At 33.8% G+C, this 20,752-nt stretch overlaps 1 protein-coding gene across 1 annotated transcript in view; it reads right to left on the minus strand.

Moving 5' to 3' along the window:
• Nell2 (neural EGFL like 2) overlaps positions 1-20,752 on the minus strand; it is a 452,294-nt gene that overhangs the window by 222,368 nt on the left and 209,174 nt on the right. The window contains exons 11-13 of the mRNA XM_047551259.1: positions 16,643-16,734; positions 12,141-12,243; positions 4,017-4,145 (exon numbers count right to left, since the gene is read on the minus strand). Of these exons, the coding sequence (XP_047407215.1) occupies positions 4,017-4,145; positions 12,141-12,243; positions 16,643-16,734 (324 nt within the window). The remainder of the gene's footprint in view (positions 1-4,016; positions 4,146-12,140; positions 12,244-16,642; positions 16,735-20,752) is intronic.

Genomic DNA, 20,752 nt, shown 5'->3' on the forward strand with positions numbered 1-20,752 from the left:
TGCTAGAAGAAAACATAGGTTCAACACTCCAACATATCAGCACAGGCATTGACTTCCTCAATGAGATTCCTAAAGTTCAAGACAAAAAACCAAGAATCGGTAAGTGGGATGGCTTCAGATTTAAAAACTTCTGATACCAACATTTTTTCATCCAGTCTATTCCTTAAGTGAACAGCGTCAATATTTGCCTATTTTTTAGGCTAGAACCAGGGAATCCACCTCCAAAGTTCCCTCATTCTCTACTAGGAGTGGTTAAAACATTGAAGCTGGCTAGTTTTACCTCACGAATGCTCTCAAATGTACCCACGACTCCACATCTATTTTTAAGGTAACTCACCACTGTCTATCATGCACTAGTTTAATTGCATCCTGTCTTACCCACATATATCCTACAGTTAAAGTGATCTATTTAAAACATACACATGATCATGATATTGCTCCACTTAAAACCTTTCTTTAGCTTCCCCTTATTCTTATTATGAAAGCTTCAATATTTAGTGTGACCTTCAAAGCCTTGCTTTCCATCTTAGGTCTCATCAGGCACCTCTCCCTTTCTCTCTGCCTTTAGTTACTGGCCTTCCTTCAGTTCTCAGAATGCACTCTTTCTACCTAAAGTTCTTTAGGCATGCTTATTTCCATGCCTTGGAGATTCCCTTCTTTCCTATTCTTCCTTCTAAGCCTAGATGATTCTTACCTATCATTCAGATTTCAGAATTAAGTTCTTTTCTGAAGCAAAAATTTCCCTATCCCTACAACGTACCCAAATCAGACCCCCTGTTAACATATTTTTCTTTCCAGGTACTTGCCACATTTGCAATTAAATATTCTTTAATTTAATGATTAGTTTATTATCTATTTTTCTGACCTGAGAGAATATCAATCATGTCCATCTCCATTTACTACTTTACCCCTAGCATTAGCTTTGTACAAAGTAGGTACTCAATAAATATTTATCAAACAAATAAATGAACTCCAGCATTTATCAATGCTGTACAACCCTGATCAACCAAACCATAGTAAAAATCAATAGTCTCAATTACAGCTGTGTCATTAAAACATTCCAATAGATTTGTGTTACTTACAAACTGTCACTTGCTTATTTTTCATGTCTGATAAGAAGTCTAAATTTTTATAGGACCAGAACTCTATATGGAGGAAGGCTAATAAGTGGTATATAACATTGCATAAGTACTTTAAAAAGGTATAGCTTCTAAGAAGACAAAACATCCTCAAGGTTAGCAACAATTCTAGGGTAAAAAGAGTAACTAAATTTCATAGGAATACTGCAAAACCTGTGTAATGTGGTATGAAAAACACAAAACAATAATATTAGAAGTTCTTATATATAAAAATTCAAAAGTTCTATAATAATCCAATAAGTCCTTCGATCACTTTCTAAAGTTTTGAAGACTATTTATTTAAATATATTTACATGACAAATAATAATGAGCATAAAGCTGGAAATATTTTTCAGTATGATACATTCAAATTGGAAAACAGCTTTCAATGTATCTATAAATAAACTTGCATGTAAAAACTGAGTAACTAAGTCTTTATGATTAAACCAATTTTAATAGGTTGCACTGATAAACAAAGAATGTAATCTAAATCTCTAGCCTCCTTCCTTAAAAAACTTTGTTTCAATAAATGGCAAAATCAGTCATATATTGCTCACACTCCCCACCTTGGATCCCCTTGGTCTCCTCAATTCTCTACAGCAATATACTACCTGCAAGTAAGTTGATTTCCACTTTCAAAACATACCATAAATATGCCCCTCCTCTTCTCCTTCTCTGTCATTTTCCTAATTCCATACCACCATCTTTGTCTGCACTATTCCTATAGCCTTCCAACTTGCCTCTCTGTTTATACTTTTGTTCTCCCCCAAACACCCAACCCTATAGTTCATTTACCATACCACAGTCAAAGGTACCCATTCCCAGACAAGTACAAGCAAGTCACTCCTCTACTTGAAACAAAACTCTGAAATTCTTATAAGCCTCCCTTACCAGCCTGGCCTCAACCTAATTCTCCATCTGAATCTTGTAAGTTAACGTCTCTATCACATTGCCCTTTTAGTTTCCAGAACATCCTAAGACTGTTCCCACACAGGGACTTTACACCTGCTATTCCTTTGGGTTGGAATGGTTTGTCCCAGAATCTTCTATGGCTGCTTCCTTATCATCAAGTCTCAGATTAACCACCACCCTCACTTGATCTCCCTCCCCAAAAGCTGACTGCTCAATCTAAATTAATCACAATGTACAAAGTAGTACACCATCTTATTTCATTTTTTCCTGTTACTTTTCACTACCTGCAATTATCTTCTGTATTTCTGTGGTTACCCTCTTATCTGTTTCTCCCCTAGAATGCAAACCTCCTGAACACTGGGATGAATAATAATAATGATAATAACAATTATTATTATTATATTATTATTATTATTATTATTATTATTATTATTTGGTCCTGGGTATTGAATCCAGGGGTGCTTTACAACTGAGATACAGTCCCCAGTCCTTTTATTTTTTATTTTGAGAGAGTCTTGCTAACTTGCTGAGGCTGGCCTTGAACTTATGATCCTCTTACGTCAGCCTCCTTAGTTGCTGAGACTATATACAGGAACTTACTAGTTTTGTTCACCAGTTACTGTCCTGCACCTAGAAAACTGCTTGGTACACAGTAGATCCTCACTAAATATGTATTATATAAGTGAACATATCCAATAGTAACAACAAAAGAAGCACTTCTCAATAAAAATAATGATCATGAAATTAAGATTCAAAAGCATTTATTTGAATATGTATCATGTGGTTTTCATAAAAACATTAATAATAACAATGAAACTTATCATATATGAGATCTCAAATATAATGAAAGTACATTATTTTAGCAAGTTCACCTCTAAGTTAAGTAAGAATAAAATCATGAGGCAAAGTTCATTTCTTATGCAAAAATCTTTTAAAATGAGGAATTTTAAATGAATCTGCCTCATAAATGTGGGGAGAAAGTCATGTGTCCTCCTTTCAGTGAAAATGGAATGATCTCTTTAGGACAGCATCAAAATTCACTAAACAAACACTCTGAACTAAAGGTCAATTTTAAAAATGAATAGCAATTTATAAGGCAGAGGAAAATCTATTCCAGTCAGGAAACAATACAAGTTAGTCTCCCAAGGGGCAACAAATCTTCCTGTAGGTAAACAGAGGTTGCATGTTTACTGAAATTCACTACCTCCAAGGAACTATAGTACATGCTTAGTATTTGGAAGAGGTAAGTCTAGATCCCTACAAATCCTCCAAAACACCCCCAAGTACCTCCAAATAGTATTCGTACTTGCATGACCCAGTGGCCAATCACAAAATTAATAGGAATGATTTAAATCTATGCCTCTAGGAAGTGATAAATGTCTACATCTGAGGCACTATGTGGATCTTCTGGAACAATAAAAACCACAAGCCTTTTCACTCCATAGTGTTTCCATGAGAGAATGAACTATCTTGGATATTAGTTAAAATTTTTAAATAACTAGGAAATGATTTACTACATCAAAGCTATTTACTAAATAGCACAGAGCATGAATAAAATCACTGAGATAACTTATGGAAGCAAAAAAAATAGCAGTAGGCATTTTATCTTCCTGTTAATTGATTGCCTTTGTTACACAACATTGTCTGGAAAAATCTGACTACAATTCTAACTGCAAGCCACAGTAATCATGTCAATATGTGAGCTATCTGAATATCTAATTATGAAAAAAATAAGGCTATTTCACAGTGGAAGTATTATTCTAATTCAAGAAACCAGCAATATTAACTTATTAGTCTGACATATAGCAGATAGCTGAAAAACTTTAATTTGAAAGATAATTATTTTTAGCTGATTAATATGCTTCAAATTAAATTCACTGCTTTTAATGGGCCCATCAACTTGACAACCTGGGAAATTAATAAATTTTGCATGCAGTAATCCTAGGAAATTTATACAGCTGAGCTACACATCATTATAAGGATTACCTTCACAGTAGGCATTGTCCTCTCGAAGAGCCCTAAAACCATCTCGACAGCTGCACACGGCTCTGTCATTCAGATTTCTGCAGACAGAATTCTCCATGCAGTTATGCCTCTCAGAACAAAAGTCATAACCTGTAAGAAAAAAATCCATTAAAATAAATAAAACTATAATAAAACAAATAGTCCTCATCTCTTTAATATTTTCTTTAAATTATTTTCCCTCAACTACTTTTTAATAATTAATCTTTATCAAAGTTTATCAGAGGATCACATGCTATAAGTGCCAAAAAACTCTTCTTTATGATTAACCCAATTATTTATTACTTTAGCTAATTCCATATGTTTCTTGTTTATTGACTTTATAAATGCTATCTAGTCTCTAATATCTAATTATAGCTCTCCGTATATCTGAAACAAAGAATTATTCTTTCAGTCTGCAATGAAAAACATTATAATAAAGATGTTAGCACAATGAGGAAATAGTATGAATACTACCTGTGGGTAATATTGAACAAGTCAGATGAAATGTGCCCACTGTATATGTGAGTAATGAAACAGACAGCTTAGCATCTTTTTTAAAAATTCCAAAATGTGTTAAAAATGAAAATTACATCACTTTAATCTAATTTCCTCTGGCTATCTGCAAGGTAAAGTATGGTTGCCCAAAAATGAAGAAAAATTTTATGAATTGCAGAAATTTCAAAGATCCTAGAGTCTTTATAAGAGAAAAGAAAAATGGAACTTTTATAAACAGTGACACCAATCATGTGCAATTTCTCAGGATTTCTTTCTCCCGTCTGAATCCCTTGTTCAAAGAACACTAAGAGGCTGAAATGAAAAGCTTGAACACTAGAACTCATATTTAATGGAAATTACATGATTATACATCATTCAACAAAATTTTAAATTGCCTAATGCATAAGTTATCTTCCTAGTTTTCATTGTCTAATGGATTATTACTTCAGCCCATGTATAAAAGAGGATGAGAACAGTATGTTTCATGTAGCTTAGAATAAACTCATATATGCATAACAAGCAAAAAAACTTTTACTTGAGAAAATCATGAAGATGGAGGTTCTAAATGGGTCCATCTTATTTGTGATGAAACTGATGTCTATTCTAATTGATTGGCTATACAATTTTGAATATTCTTCCAGAATTAAAATATATATCCCCCATGAAATCAACCATGACATATAGTAAAATACTACTGGTACAAAAAAGAAGAATCATAGTCCAAAAACATAATAATACCATTAAAAAGGAAGAGTAAAAATCAAACAGATTAGTGATTTCAACAAAAATAAAATAAGAATAGGTGTATGAAAACCACAAAAATATGGTCAATAACAGTATTTAAATCACTTGGCAACATGTCTTGACAAGATTCTTCATAATCTAAATTCTTAGGATTCAGGCTGAATATTAGGAGTAAAATTCTTAAGAAGAGGAAAAGATAAAAATAGTTTGACCTAGAGTCTTTGTATTTCCTTTTTTTAATAGCTAATTGAGACTATATTTCTTAAAAACATATTCCATTGTCTTTGTACAAAGCCTGAGGGAAAACAATTTCAGATAAAAAGCCCTCTTCACTATCTATCCCAACAGCTCAGCACATCACCAAACTAAAATTTAAAAGCTTAAAAAATCACTTCATATTTATTCTAAATTAAAATAAAGTTAATTTTAAAAACACAATAGATCAAGTTCTAACAGAGTGCTAAAATTCTGTTCTATTCTACTTATAACATTTGAAACAACTTTAGAGATCTGTGAGTATATCATTTCTGTTGCATTTTTATTTTTCTTTCTTAGGTTCATACTTTTCACAACTATCAATTTTTCATTTTTCTGACATCTGTCTTCTACTATTTTTTTAAATAATTTATTTATTTTGATTGATTATACATAAATGGGGTAAAACTTATTTCTCTGGTTGTACATGAAGTAGAGTCATACCATTTATGTAATCATACATGTACGAAGGAAAATGATGTTTGTCTCAATCTGTTATTTTTCCTTTCCCCACCCCTCCCATCCCTCTTTTCTCTATACAATCCATCCTTCCTCCATTCTTGCCTCCCTCCCATCCCCCATTATGTATCATCATTCGCTTATCAGAGAGATCATTAATCCTTTGGTTTTTGGTATTGGCTTATCTCACTTAGCATGATATTCTCCAACTTCATCCATTGGCCTGAAAATGCCATAATTTTATTCTTCTTTATGACTGAGTAATATTCCATTGTGTATATATACCTCAGTTTCTTTATCCATTCATCAATTGAAGAGCATCTAGGTTGGTTCCACAATCTAGCTATTGTGAATTGAGCAGCTATGAACATTGATATGGCTGCATCACTGTAGTATGCTGATTTTAAGTCCTTTGGGTATAGGCCAAGGAGCGGGATAGCTGGCTCAAATGGTAGTTCCATTCCAAGTTTTCTAAGGAATCTCCATACTGCCTTCCAAACTCTGCCTCTTAAACTGTCTGTATAAATTACTAGCTGTGTAAGTTAATTAACTTTTCTAAGGCTTCAGGTTTTTTTTCACCTGTAAAATTAGAATAATATCTACCTTATAAAAATGTCAGGTTCTAATGAGATCATCTATATAAGCATAATAGTGTAGTATTTATTAATAACTAAAGCTATTAGAGTAATACTAATAAGCTAAAACCAAATATGTCAAGATTCATGTCATAGAAGAAAATTCAAATATCTTCTATAGACAGATGAATGGACCACATATCCAGCACAATCTAGCCTTTTTAAAATTTCTTCTTTTAGATTTTAAACTCAAGGATACCAAATTCTTTTTTATTCCCTTTGTAAGCTTTACATAAAGTTCTGTTTTCTTTTATTAAATACAGACTTTTCTAACAAATATTAACATACATTTCTACATAACGGGAGAAATAAAGGTTGTACAAAAAATATGATGGAAAGCATAACAGTAACAGATTATCAGGAGAAAGAAATTACAATAATTTCATGGTGAGTATTTATTGGTTTTGTTGATAGGCATCTATTCCTTAAGTTTGTGCTGGGAAGGGAAAGAAACCTAGTAATACTTGAATGAACCACTCAACCCTATGTCAACCCATGTACTGGAAAATGGACTCTACCCATTTTAAGCTACATCAATTATAAAGCTACATCAATCAGTGCATTTCATTGACTTTGATACAATAATTTGTTTAGTTCAAGCTAATGAAAACCATTGAAACTTGGCTCTTGTACTTTTATCCAACTCATGAGGATATTAGACTTTTCTTCCATGTATCTGAGTATTGTAACATCAGAACAAGAATGTCAGGGATCTAGGCTGGGGAGATAGCTCAGCTGGTAGAGTACGTGCCTCGCAATCACAAGGCCCTAAGTTAGATCCCCAGTACCGCATGTCAGGGATCTACTTGGGAACACATACAGTCTGAAATCAGTCAACTCAAAGGAGACAAACAGACATGCATCTAGACAAAGGGGCAGAATTTGTTTTCAAAATCAAGCTGCACCTGAGGTCAATTTACCCTCTGCTTATTAGGACCCATATATTCCATTCATTTATTTATTTATTTTTGGCTTAGTCAATAGAATTGTGTGTTCTATCACTCACTCATAAAAGAATACTAACATATTTACATGTTGTTTGCAAGATAATGGATTATCCTAGTGTTTTCCAAAGTGTAGCTCATGTACATGGATGAACATGAAAAGGAAGTATTCATAGCAATGAATTTCTTTTAATCCACATATAAATAATATATAAATATATAAATCTAGTAAATAACTGCCTTATTTCAAGATACCATTGCTTAATAATGAAACTAAAAATCTTCTTAGAAATCATGTTATTATTAATACACAGATATCTAGAATGATGAAGGTGATAACTGAATAATTGGAAAACTGGATTATGCAGAAATGAAGGAAAACAATGTATAACAACTCAGCCTTCTCCATGTCCATGCTCTCTTATAATTATGAGGTATATTGAAGTAAATACTAAATTAAAGTGAGACATGCAGTGAATAGGACTTAGTCCTAAAATTAGAGAATGGGGGTGCCAAGGAAGAAGAAAATGAAAGGGAAGGAATATAGATATAAAGCCATGTATATTATTTCTGATTCTAAGAGTCCTCTCAGTATCACTGAATCTCTGTTATGTAATTTGTTATAAGCTTCCTTGAAAGGGCTCTCAAATATGAAAAAAGTGAAGAAACTTCCTGGTCTCATTTCTTCTGACTTGTTACAGCAGAGGAGAACCAGCTGCAGGGTACCTAGAAAACAGTCTTGGTGGGATTCAGCTTAGTGCCCAGCAATTTGGAGCCTTATTTCAGTGCACAGCTTGGTTTCTGACCACTGACCAAACCTCTGGTGGGAAGGTCAACACTTTCATCTCATGTTCTGCCCTCAGAGAATATTCACTAACTGTTGTTGAACAACTTACTGTTTTAGATATGAACACAGCATCTTTATCATTAGGCAGACAGGCATAGAAACTGGAGACAAATTTTATTAAGAATGAATTTGTCACAACATATGTGTAGGAGTTGACTCGAAATTTAAGACTTAAGAACTGGACTCTTTTTAGTTTGAAAGTCATCAGATGCCAGAAGAACTCATTTATGTATTCTGCATATTTGAAGACAGAAAGAGATGCAATCTCTTTTACAAATGGTATTAAATATATCAGTAAGAACCAACTTGTTCAATTTTCATTTGAGTATTATCTAAGGCAGGGGTTCACAATCCTGGCTGCAGAAAAATAATTTATCTTTGAATTTTTAAAGATGTTATACCAAGGTCCCTTCTCATATCAATTATTTTAGAACCTCTGACCATAGAGACATGAGTTACAGTATGTTTTGTCATTCTGTTTTTAAGTGTACTATGTAAACACTAATTTTTAAAACTGCAAAGAAATATAAAACAATTTTTATAGCTAGTTTTTCCATTCTTAATTTTCTTTTGTAATATATAGGACTCTTTTAAAAAGGAAATGGATGTTCAAAGGTCTTCTCTTGACAGCTGAAAAGCCCTATCTTAGTTTCTTAATCAAATCTTGCCATACCCAACCTTGGCTAACTTCAATGCTATTCATGTATCTAATCTCTATTAGGACCCAGACACTTCTAAGGGGTAACAATGATCTCAATTTTTTACCAAACTTTCTATCTAAGGTGGAGTCTATTTTACCTCTTTTTGAATCTGGGCTGGCTCATGGCTGCTTTCAGCAATGGAATATGTGCCAGTTCTAGACTTTATCATCTTCAGAAGTCCCAAGCCACCATTCTAACTACTATCCTGCTAGAGAGAACCTAGGGAAAATTTCTGAGAGCATGTATAGAATAAAGCAGTTCTGGCTATATCCAGTATCCCAGATATTACCAAGATGCTGAGCATACAGACTACCTTGAACCTCCCAGTTCTGCGCAGTTTCCAAGTAAACAGCATGGAGTGACCCCAGTTAACATCAAATGAAGCAGCAGAACCAACTCAAGTCCTGTTTGAATTGTTGACCCACAATATTGAGATCCATTAATAAATAGTTGCTGTTTGAAACCACTGATTTTTAGGGGCAGTTTGTTATGCAATAGATAAGCACTCAAAGGGATGTTCTGCTTAACATTAGCATCTGCATCACCAGGCACCATATCAGAACTTCAGATTCTCAGATCTGAGCCCAGACTTACTGAATCAGGATCTTTATATTAATAAGATTTCTAAGTTATCTGTATACATATACAAATTTGAGAATCACTGCTATAGCTTACTTTTGGTCACAAGAAACTCTAGTAAGTTGCAAACTGGAAGTCCTATATCAAATGTCTGAAATGAGCATTCTTGATTCATATCAAAATCTACAAAGCTCTGTGCAAGGCACTGGATCAGGCATTATGAGTATGAAAACTCTAATGACCCTCATTATATTTCTACTTGACAGTTACTCTTTTTGGAAGTGTTCCTTAGTTTCTAAGAGCTATCCTAGAGACTTTCTAAAGAGAAGACCAAGTCTTAAATCACTTTGTAATTCTCAAAGAGCCTAATGCAGAATAGTAATTTAGAATTCTTCACTGAATGAATGGAAAAGGAGTTTAAAAAAACAAAATAAAACAAAAACAAAATGTACCACACTGCTAAAAATGGGGGTGGGGATTTTATGTCTCCTATTAATAGATTAGATTAAAAAGAAACAAAATATTTTAAGTATTATAAAATATCCTGGTTTTACTTTTTTTCTAATGAAGCTGTGCTTTGTATCTGCATAAAAGTCATTATTCAAACAAGTCTTAGTCGTTTATTTGGAGAAGGTAGTTTGCAGTTTGAACTGCTTCTATCATGAGCACCAACTATATCCTAGATGTCATACAAGGTATTGAGATGTGGAAATCAATATAATGACCCAGCTGCCCCCAGAGTGCATAGTCTACTATAGGAGATAGTCACAAATATATAATTTTAACAAAATACAGGGAGATGCATATAATTTCATGATTAGCAGGGATTTTAAAGAGTTTTCATGCAATTAGTCCTTAGTTCACTATTTGAATCTATAATAAGGTGTTAAGTTTAAGAACCATTAGTGAAGGGAACTCCCTGCCTCCTGAATCAACTCATTCCATTTCTTAATAGCTTTGAATTTTGGTATTGTCTTCTTTTGGACTATAACTCTATGTCCCTTCTACTTATAGGTTCTAGACCTGTCATCTCAGAGGCAGCACAACCAGCAAAGTATATCTGTTGATGGTCTCTGTCTTCTCTGTAGTTTGAAAGCCTTCAAGTGAAGACTCAAATTGAAACTGTCATATGGAAAGTATGTGAGGTCAATTACAGAAACAAAGTGAACAGAAATGAAAAACCAAAAACAACCAATGGAAAAAAACTAATTGTCAGGCAATAATAACTGTCAATAAGATAACTAATTCAACATTGCTGTATAAATTTCAACACCTGGGTTGGGTTAATTCAGACCAAGTACACACAGATTTAGAAATTTAGAGCTTCAGACAGGTACAGACACAGCAGAAATGCCTGGGACCATCCTGATTTTAATTCACTTCAGCTAGTATGCCATTACTACCTACTGTGTATCTGTAGAAAGCATTTAGATTTTGGTAATAATTTCTTTATAAAAATTTCTATTTCATATCAATTGTACTAGCTTCCTATGATGACTATCATACATATATTTAAAATTTTTTTAAATTTTTAACTGATGCATAATAATTGTACACATTCATGGGGTGCAGTGTGACTTTTCAGCAGATAGATACAATATGTAATGATCATTGGAGGTGAGCTGTCCCCCAAGAGTGCATGTGTGAGACAATGCAAGAAGGTTCACAGGAAAAATGATTGGGTTATGACAGCCTTAAACCAATCAGTGAATTAATTTCTGACAGGATTAACTGAATGGTAACTATAGGTGGGTAGAGTGTGGCTGTTGTCGGTAGGGCATTGAAGGTGTGTCTTTGGGTTATATATTTTGTATCTGTAGAGTGTAGTCTCTCTCTGCCTCCTGATACTCATGTGAGTAGCTTTTCTCCACCACATTCTTCCACCATAATGTTCTGCCTCACCATGAGCCCTTAGAAATAGAGTCTGCTGTCTATGAATTGAGACCTCTGAAACTGTGCACTCCCAAATACTTTTTCTCTACTAGAATTGTTCTTGTCAGGTCTTTTAGTCATAGTGGTGAAAAAGTTGACTAAAATAATCATGTCAGAAAAACTGGAATTTATCTATCACCTCACACATAAATCATTTATTTATGCTGGGAACATCCAAAATCCTCTATAGCTATTTTGAAATATTCAATTCATTGATGTCAACCATTGTTATACTACTGTGCTATAAAACATGAGAATTTGTTCCTCCAATCCAACTGCACTCCTGCACCCATTAACCATCCTCTGTCCCTTCTGACCTCCTTCAGATACTTCCTGGACTCTGATAACCACCATTCTATTCTCTAATTCTTTGAGATCAACTTTTTAGCTTCCCCATGTAAGTGCAAACATGTGACATTTGTCTTTGTGTCCCTGACTTATGTAACTTAACATAATGTTTTCAAGTTCTATGTTATTGCATGTCATACTTTATTTAAAAAAAAAAAAAGTCCCACCTTTACAAACTTTGCAGCAGCTGTGAGACAAGGTAATCTGATGTGACTCTGGACAATCCAAAGCTGGACAGCCTGAACTTTCAACAAGTTTCATGGTCTGGTCCTATTAGACAACAGAAAAGAAATACCTTGAATTTCATAATTAATACTTAACTAAGAAGTTCACAGATCTGGCATCTTTTAACATGCTGGTGAAATTTTCATCCTGAGAACTTCTACACAGGTCATGGGTCCACTTCAGAAATAATATTACATATCAACTGGTAAGCCTTCAGAATGAACAAGCAGTTCTAGGAATCATAGCTCAGCATACTGCAACGAAGACTGTAATTTGCCAAACACCTGGGATATTCCTGAAATATTTTGTTGGTTTTACAACATATTTGCAAATCTGATAACAACTGTGGCTAAGATACATTTGAGTCATATCACTAGCTTACTTCAAAAAAAAATTAAATAAAACTGAGCTTCTTAAAAACAGTCATTTTATTTTTCTTATAAAGTTCTGTTACACAGAGATTGTCACAGATGATTCCAGGAAGGAATGTCAGAGCTCTTCCACAAAACTATAAGGAAAATGAAGGCAGGAATTAATGTTTCTCATAAATCAATTTCTAGTACATTTTCTGGCCCATTGTTGGCACTCAAAATTTTTTCTTGAATGAATGAATACATTGACATAAAATCATAGTTCTAGATAACAAAATAAATTAAATCCTTCTCAAGGAGAAATCAAAATAGAAACCACTTTTCTGACCACATGTAATAGCCCTGCCCTAAAAACAAACATTGATTTCTAAACTGTCAATTGCCAAACTCTTAAGAACAAGGGTCATTAAAAGTTATATTATGCTTACCATTACAGAAGCAATAAACCAACTCTTAGAACTTGAAGCCCTCCATTTTAACTACTGCTCAATAGACTCAAGTTTTAGATACCATTTCTATAAGTATTCATTCATGGAAGAAGTATGCATTTCAATATCGGCCTTTCCTGGCTTATTTATGCAAAGGGCTTTCTCTAAATCCTAATCTGTTATTAAGAAGGCAGAAGAAGACATGTATATTCCCTGGAGTCCAATTCTACTCAGTGTTTGCTTTGACAGTAATACGGATTCTGGTAATCATAAACCACAGTGTTGTTCTGTATTACTATTAAAATCATCCCTATTACATATTTTCAAGGTCACAAAACTGACAATAAAAGAACAAATAGGGACTGGAATTGACAGCCCAGAAAATGGAAGCATGAGAGATCTGTCAATTATCTAAAATTGTAAATACTGGAGCTGAGAGGGAGTGAAGGGAGGGGAAAAAACAATGAAAATCTTTAATGTCAAGAATTCAGTCAAGAATGTCAAAAGCTTATGATGATCTGATAGAGCTGTGCCCTCCAATCAATTGCCACAAGCTATATGAGGGTCTTGAACACTGTAATTGTAAAATATAGACAAGATTTTGAAGATGGAATATGACAAAGCAATGTAAAATATTTCATTCATAATTTTATATTGATTTCACATTGCAGTGATAATGTTTTAGATATATGAGTTAAATATAGAAAATTTGCATCAATAAAAATTGTATTTGTGATTTGCATCATATTTCTATTGAACAGCACAGTGTTCTGAAAGGAGGAAATGGTGCTTTTGTTTGAACAAATAAAAGATAACATTCATTTAATATTTATTGAACACCTGTTATCATTTGGATATGAGGAGCCCCAAAGTTCCTGTTAATGCAGGGATATTCAAAGGTAAGATGATTAAACTATGATAGCTGTAACCTAATGAGGTATCCTAGTTATCCCAGCTAATCTGTAAGCAGTTGGGGCATGGCTAGAGAAGGTAGAGCACTGGGGACTGCCCTGGAAATGCTGTTCTTCCTTCAGCCCCTAATTCTCTCTCTCTCTCTCCCTCTCTCTCTCTCTCTCTCTCTCTGTCTCTGTCTCTATCTATCTATCTCTGTCTCTCCCCCACCCTTTTTTTCCTGGTTGCCATGTTCTTGGTTGTTTTTCTCTGCCATGCCCTTCCACCATGATGTTCTACTCAGTTGGGGCCCAGAACAATGCGCCAACCACAGACTGAGCCCCTACTTTCTCTACTTTAAGTTGTTGTTCTCAGGTTTTTGGGTCATAGCAACGAAAAGCTAACTAACACAACACCTGCAATGTTGCCTATATATGGACCTCTAAACTAATTTAAAATCAAATAATTTTATAGCATATTTAAAATCAAATAAGCAACTATCCCAGTAAATTTCAACACCATAATTATTACTATTTACAACACATTCTGGTCAAATGAAAAGATTTATACTCACAATAAACAGGGAAATTTCAAGTGCTCTCAAGATTATTAAATTTAGAACTGATGTTTCAAAGTCAGAGATTATCATTAAAAAGCAGCTGACAAGTTTTCTACCTCCTTGAAATAACTTCTTCTCTGATTCCCTTTCTCATTTTGGAGTTACTAGATCTTACGCTAAGTCTTCCAATCCTTATATCTATAGTGAGATGGACTCACTCCACTTGAAACAGCATTGGTGTAGAGATGCTGATAGAGAAAAGTCCGTCTTGAAATACAGGTTCAGTAATTTATTTTAATGTTCCTATGCTTCAGTTCTGTTATCTTTAGATGTAACCAACATCATAGGAAAGCCAATTTAAAACCAAAAGAAGCGGCTTTAGTACTTTATAATGGACATGAAGAAACCCTAGCTTTCATGTTCTAAAAATGAAATCTGTCACAGTTCTGCTTCTTCACATCTCTTCCTTGCCTATCTCAAAGGATTTTCAAATTAAGATGCATAAAGTGGATCTTCTTTCAGGTTTGCCAAAATTTTTAGGATTCTCCTTTCCCCAACTCTTCATAATCATAAAGGTGATCACAGTATATTGGAAAGACAATCATTTATTTTATTCCCTACGTAATCTCCACATACTAAACCATCCCCTAAATCCATGTACAAGAGGTATTTAAAAAGAAAAATGAAAGGTTGAATGTAATGTAAATCTAAAGCACATACTTCATATGTAGATTTACTTCTGATAAAATATGACTTGAAATATATACTTTGGTCAAGAAATATAACATTGTAGTTTATAAAAAGCAAATATGAAAAATAGGCAATATTAAATCCAAATAAGACTCTGAAAAAGCATTGGCACAAAGCAGACTTGTAGCCAATTACTTGCCTGATATATGATAGCTCACACCTAGGGCTGCAACAAATCACTGGCAGCATTATATGAGAAAGTTTCATTTTATATATTTAGCTTTCAAATAGTAAGTCAAAGAGCAAAGTTCAAAAGAAATGCACTGGCTTCAAAAATGTATTTCAAGAAGCCATAATAAATAATATTGTAAGGAAATTCCCCTTGACATAATTTGAACTACTCCTGTCAGGACATTAACATCAATATCAATTACATGTCCTTTTAACAGTTAAATTTTTTTAGGTAATTTCTTATTTTGTTTTTAATTGAACTGAGTCAAATTTCTTGCCTGAGTGAAAATCACAAAAGACAGCAAACTACATTGTTTTCACAACAGAAAATAAGGACTTAAATTGAATTTGGCAGAACAGTATTTTAATTTATTGTGAAGAATACTTTATAACTATTAATCTATATCTTTAAAAAAGATGATGGAAATGACTTTATTTGAAATATAATTGCCAGGTGTGGTGGTACACACCTGTAATCCAAGTGACTCAGGAGGCTGAGGCAGGAGGATAGCAAGTTCAAAGCCAGCCTCAGGAAATTAGCAAGACACTAAGCAATTTAGCGAGACCCTATCTCAAAAAATAAAAAGAGTTTGGAATGTGGCTTCACCCAGTAAGCACCTCTGGGTTCAATCCCTGGTACCAAAAAGGAAAAGAAAAGAAGTATATATGACATTTTGAATTTTCTTTTGCTGTATAATTTAAAAATGGTATACTATGGTTTGGATCTGGAATGTTCTCCTAAAGATCATGTGTTGAAGCATGGTACTGGATGAAGCAAGGTTCAGAGTTAGGGCTTTTAGGTAATGACTGGATCATAAGGGGTCTGATTTCATCAGTGAATTAATCCATTGACAGCTAAATGGACCCAGTTGGAAGAAGTAGGTCTCTGGGGACATGCCCTGGAAAGGTCTGTCTTATCCCCAGTACCCCCACCACTCTCTTTCTGCTTCCCAGCTGTCATAAGTTGAGTGGCTTTCCCTTGCCATACCATCCTACCATGACGTTCTGTCTCACCTCAGACCCAAAGAAATGGAGCTGACCAAAAATGAACTGAATCCTCTGAAGTCATAAGCCAAAATAAGTCTTTCCTCCTCTAAGCTGCTCTGGTCAGACATTTTGGTCACAGTAATGAGAAGTTGACTAATCCATGGTATTACAAGGGTGAGTTTTTAAAGAAATGCTTACTATTGCTTACATATTCTTACATAGTAAGAATTGCTTACTATGTATTTACATAATTTTAACAATTCTGAAAGACTAATGGATCTCCTTACCTTACACTCATAGAGAACACACACTCCAGAAGAGGAATAGACCGTATTTCGCTCTCCTTCAAAGTAGGTTCTTCCTTGAAATTGGCATATTGCTTTGAAATAAAAAAAAATACATATATTGATGTTTTATTAGGAAAAATGGCTTAGAGGTACTCAAATCATTTTGCAACAGTATTTCATGTGTTCTTACACCTTTTCTAGGTATCTGAATGATTACAAACCTAAGTTCAGTCTACCATAAGGTATATGTAAACATCAATTAGCATCTTGCTAATTAAGTTGAGAGAGTAAAATAAGGTACAAAAAAGAAGTGATGGCAAGTTAGAATAAAATTCTGAAAAAGAAGTGTCAAAAATCAGGCTTACGGTCCATTATTTGTCTGAGAGATAAAGCCCCACTTACAACATATTAGATAGCACTTAGTATGGCAACAAATCAGTGGTAACACAATATGAAAAAGGTTCATTTTTTTTTATATATACTTTTGGACTTTAAAAACAGAAAATTAGAAGTTATTTTAATTGCAGTAAGTACATGCAAGCTTTATGTTTTATAATTTATTATTATTTATGTGTAAATATGAGTTCACATGAGGATGTTGAGATAACTTAAATCTGGACCTGCCTTGCTTACATCCCAATGATATAGATATTTAAAACACAGTATCAGTGGAAAAACATGTTTTAACTAAAGTGCATAACATATCAAACAATTTCTTTCTTAAACTTGCAAAATACGTACAATTCATGAAAACTATTATTTAGCCAACAGAAACTGTTTGGTTATTTTGAAGTGAGTTTTTCACAATTCCCATGTCAATTCACTTAAACCGAGGAAAGGTTTAACTTGAAACTAATGAAACCTAATTTTCAAGATCTTTCTCTGCCTTAGGCCCCTTCTAAGATTCAAAACTAACTTTCACTTTTAGAATTTTATATTATTTGAAGGGCACCCAAAATTGTAGATGTTTCAGTTCCCCATAACATCTAGATCCATCCCAAGATAGCTACTTCAAAAAAGTGATTATGTGATCAACTCAAGATAATTAATTACTTCAGTGGAAGTTATCATCTGATGCAAATAGATTTTGACCCTTCATTCCCCATATTCACTAAATTCAACTTTATTTTAACCATACAGATTTCACAAAGTGAATATGTGCATTTCCATTTAATTTTATTATGTAAATAGAAATAATTCTTTCACTCTTTGGAATTTACATTAAGAAATAATTCTTTAACTCTTTGGAATTTATATTACCCATTTTTCTTTAAAAGCATCAACCTACCAATAATAATTGGCAATGTAGAAACGTTTTTATTAGTATAAATATATTATTGTACAAATACTAATATCTACAATACAACCCAGCTTTCATTTTCACTGAAAGAATAACTGATTATTTAAAGCTACACATTAAAATAATGGAAACCATGCATATATTTTAAAGAGTCATCCCTCAACTGATTTCCTTATTCAGCTTATTATTAACAAATTTGACTACAAAATACACATCTACCAGCCACCTGATTTTAAATTTTTTGGAGCTTGCCGGAAAAGAATACAACTTACTTGCCTAAATTATATTACTTAAAGGCTGACTGAAATTTGTTCACTCATGAATATTCAAAAGGAAACTACAGATATGTCAGTTGCATACTATCTACCATATTATGAATTAAAATAACATGTGCATTTACTTAATGACCTCAATTGATTGCAAAGTATATCTCTTCAATATGTAATTTAGAATGTGCTCTTTTTTCTTATGAAACCCAGTAAACTCAAAATATCAAGTTCTGACATACTACGTTTAATTATACTTAATAATTACTGCATTTTATAAGATAATGAGAATAAATAAAGTCTTTCTTATTTCTATTCAGCACCTGCCATTCAAAGGTTTCTAAGCTTATTAAATGACTTGATAACCACGAAGACGAAAACTGATGCTCTAAGTCTTTCTTACTCAAAGGGGAAAGAAAACACATACAAAACACAAGGGTAAATTCTCCTTATACAAAGCCTATGATAATTTAATATTCATTCAGAACAGATGGAACTTCTGTTCTAAACTCTTAATTCAAAATATGCAACTCGTGAGACAATAGGGCACCAAATGGAGCTTGACAGAGAGGGAGAAAGCACAAAAATGAATGAGATCATGAGTTTCATTCCCTTTCAAACAATGTTCATAAGTGGTGAACCCGGTTTAGGTAAACCCAAAGTGAGTATATTTTGTCTCATTTCTTTCTTTGATCAGTTGTTGTGATTCTCCATAATTCTAAGGTTTACATGGAATATTTAGTAATGACAGTAGAATATGTTTTCCTAGGCTCTATGGGAGAAAATGTGAAGAGAAAGAGAAAAGCTGTAATGAGTCCTGAAAGCACTGCAAGGAATAATGAAAATACCATTAGAATGACTGTGGGACTTTTCAAAAAGAAAAATGAGAGAGCAATAGTCATATTACACTATTCATACATTTAACAAATATGGACTGAGCTCCATCTACATGCCAGATACTCTGCTAGGTACTGAGGTTATAAAATGAATAAGACATATTCGCAACCTCACTATTTAATAGGGCAGACTCACTAACAACTAACTACAATAGAGCCAAACTGAAATTCTATTGAAGAATTCATAGGTTACAGAGAAGCAAAGGAAAATCTGTGTTGAACTTCTGGGAACAGTTGGATCAAGGTTAAGGAAACAAACAAGGGCTGGTCAAGGACCCCAACTCTGGTAACAACAGGAATTTGTCAGCACCCTAGGGCTAAGGAACAGGAGGAAGAATTGGTTTTACTAGAGCCCAAGGTGAGTCACAATTATGGAGGAGAGGCTGCCTAGAGAGAGCTGTAATCATGACGGCACAGCTACTGGCAGAGATACAAACTGGCACAGAGAACAGGAAGAAAGATTGGTGCCCCTCTCTCTCCTGTCTTTCAATTTCTTGCCAGTGCTTCCCATTGGCAAAACCTACACAAAACCTCCTACCTGTCAAGGAAACTGAGAGATGCAGTCTGCAGAAGTCAGGTTCCTGGAGCACAAAACAGGAGAGAGAATGAAATTGAGATCATGGTGCAGGCAGGAAAAATAACTCACTATAGGCTGTTAATGGGTCTCCTTTATAAGAATACATTGCTGAGAAGGTCCATAAGAGAGTGGAACACAGAACAAACAAGATTTGTAGAGAAGAGAGAGAGAGATAGAGAGAAAGAGAGAGAGAGAGAGATTTTTAAAATGTAAGTTTAGTTCAAGGAAAAACCCAGGATGCTTATCGAAATAAGGCTCATAGGCATTCACTGGGTAAAATTAGGGAATGTCGTGGAAGATCAAGTGTCTAAACACAGAAGGGAAAGCTGACAAGTTCTATGTCCTGATTTCAACCAAGGACTGCCCAAGCAGGTATCAGAGTCAAAGTCTAAGAGAAAAGAATGATCACTGTGGGTATCATAATAACTATGGAACCATCTCTAGAATTCCCCAACTGAAAAATTTTTGCCTGCTTACTTTTCCAATAAAGCATAAGTAAAAGAAGTCACTTCTTCAACAAAACAGGGAAGGAATAATCATTTTTACTGTATTGAGTTCTTCTGTAATTGTATTCATATGTTTATAATTTCCTAATTTTGTTGTGTTTCCATAAGTGGGCAAGTGTGTGTATATATAACATTAAGTTCCTGTGACCTAATCTGGATTCCTATGCCTTAAACTATTTGCCAGCTTAAAACAGAATTTTATCAATTTGGTTATATTTTCAAAAACCTATGTAGAGCAATTGATTGACTAAGTTACTTCTATTTTATTGTATGGAGAGAAGCTTTATTATATATTTTAAGGTACGAAGTTTCAAGTGAGATGTATTAATCCATTCATATAGGCTTTTTACTTTGGAGACTAATGAGCTAGACTTCTATAAAATCAGATTAATCCACAACACTACACAACTCTTCAGTTGTTACTTTTAACCAGTGTCAAATGCTTATTTACTGTGACTGACAGATGTTGTTGTTTGCATAACTCCATGGGATACTATTTGCATCATGGTCTATGTGAATTATGTCACCCAGAACTTTCCAGTGCACAGCCTGTTCAAGCATTCAT

The sequence above is a fragment of the Sciurus carolinensis genome, chromosome 4 (assembly GCF_902686445.1).
Source record: "Sciurus carolinensis chromosome 4, mSciCar1.2, whole genome shotgun sequence".
Classification (NCBI taxonomy): Eukaryota; Metazoa; Chordata; class Mammalia; order Rodentia; family Sciuridae; genus Sciurus; species Sciurus carolinensis.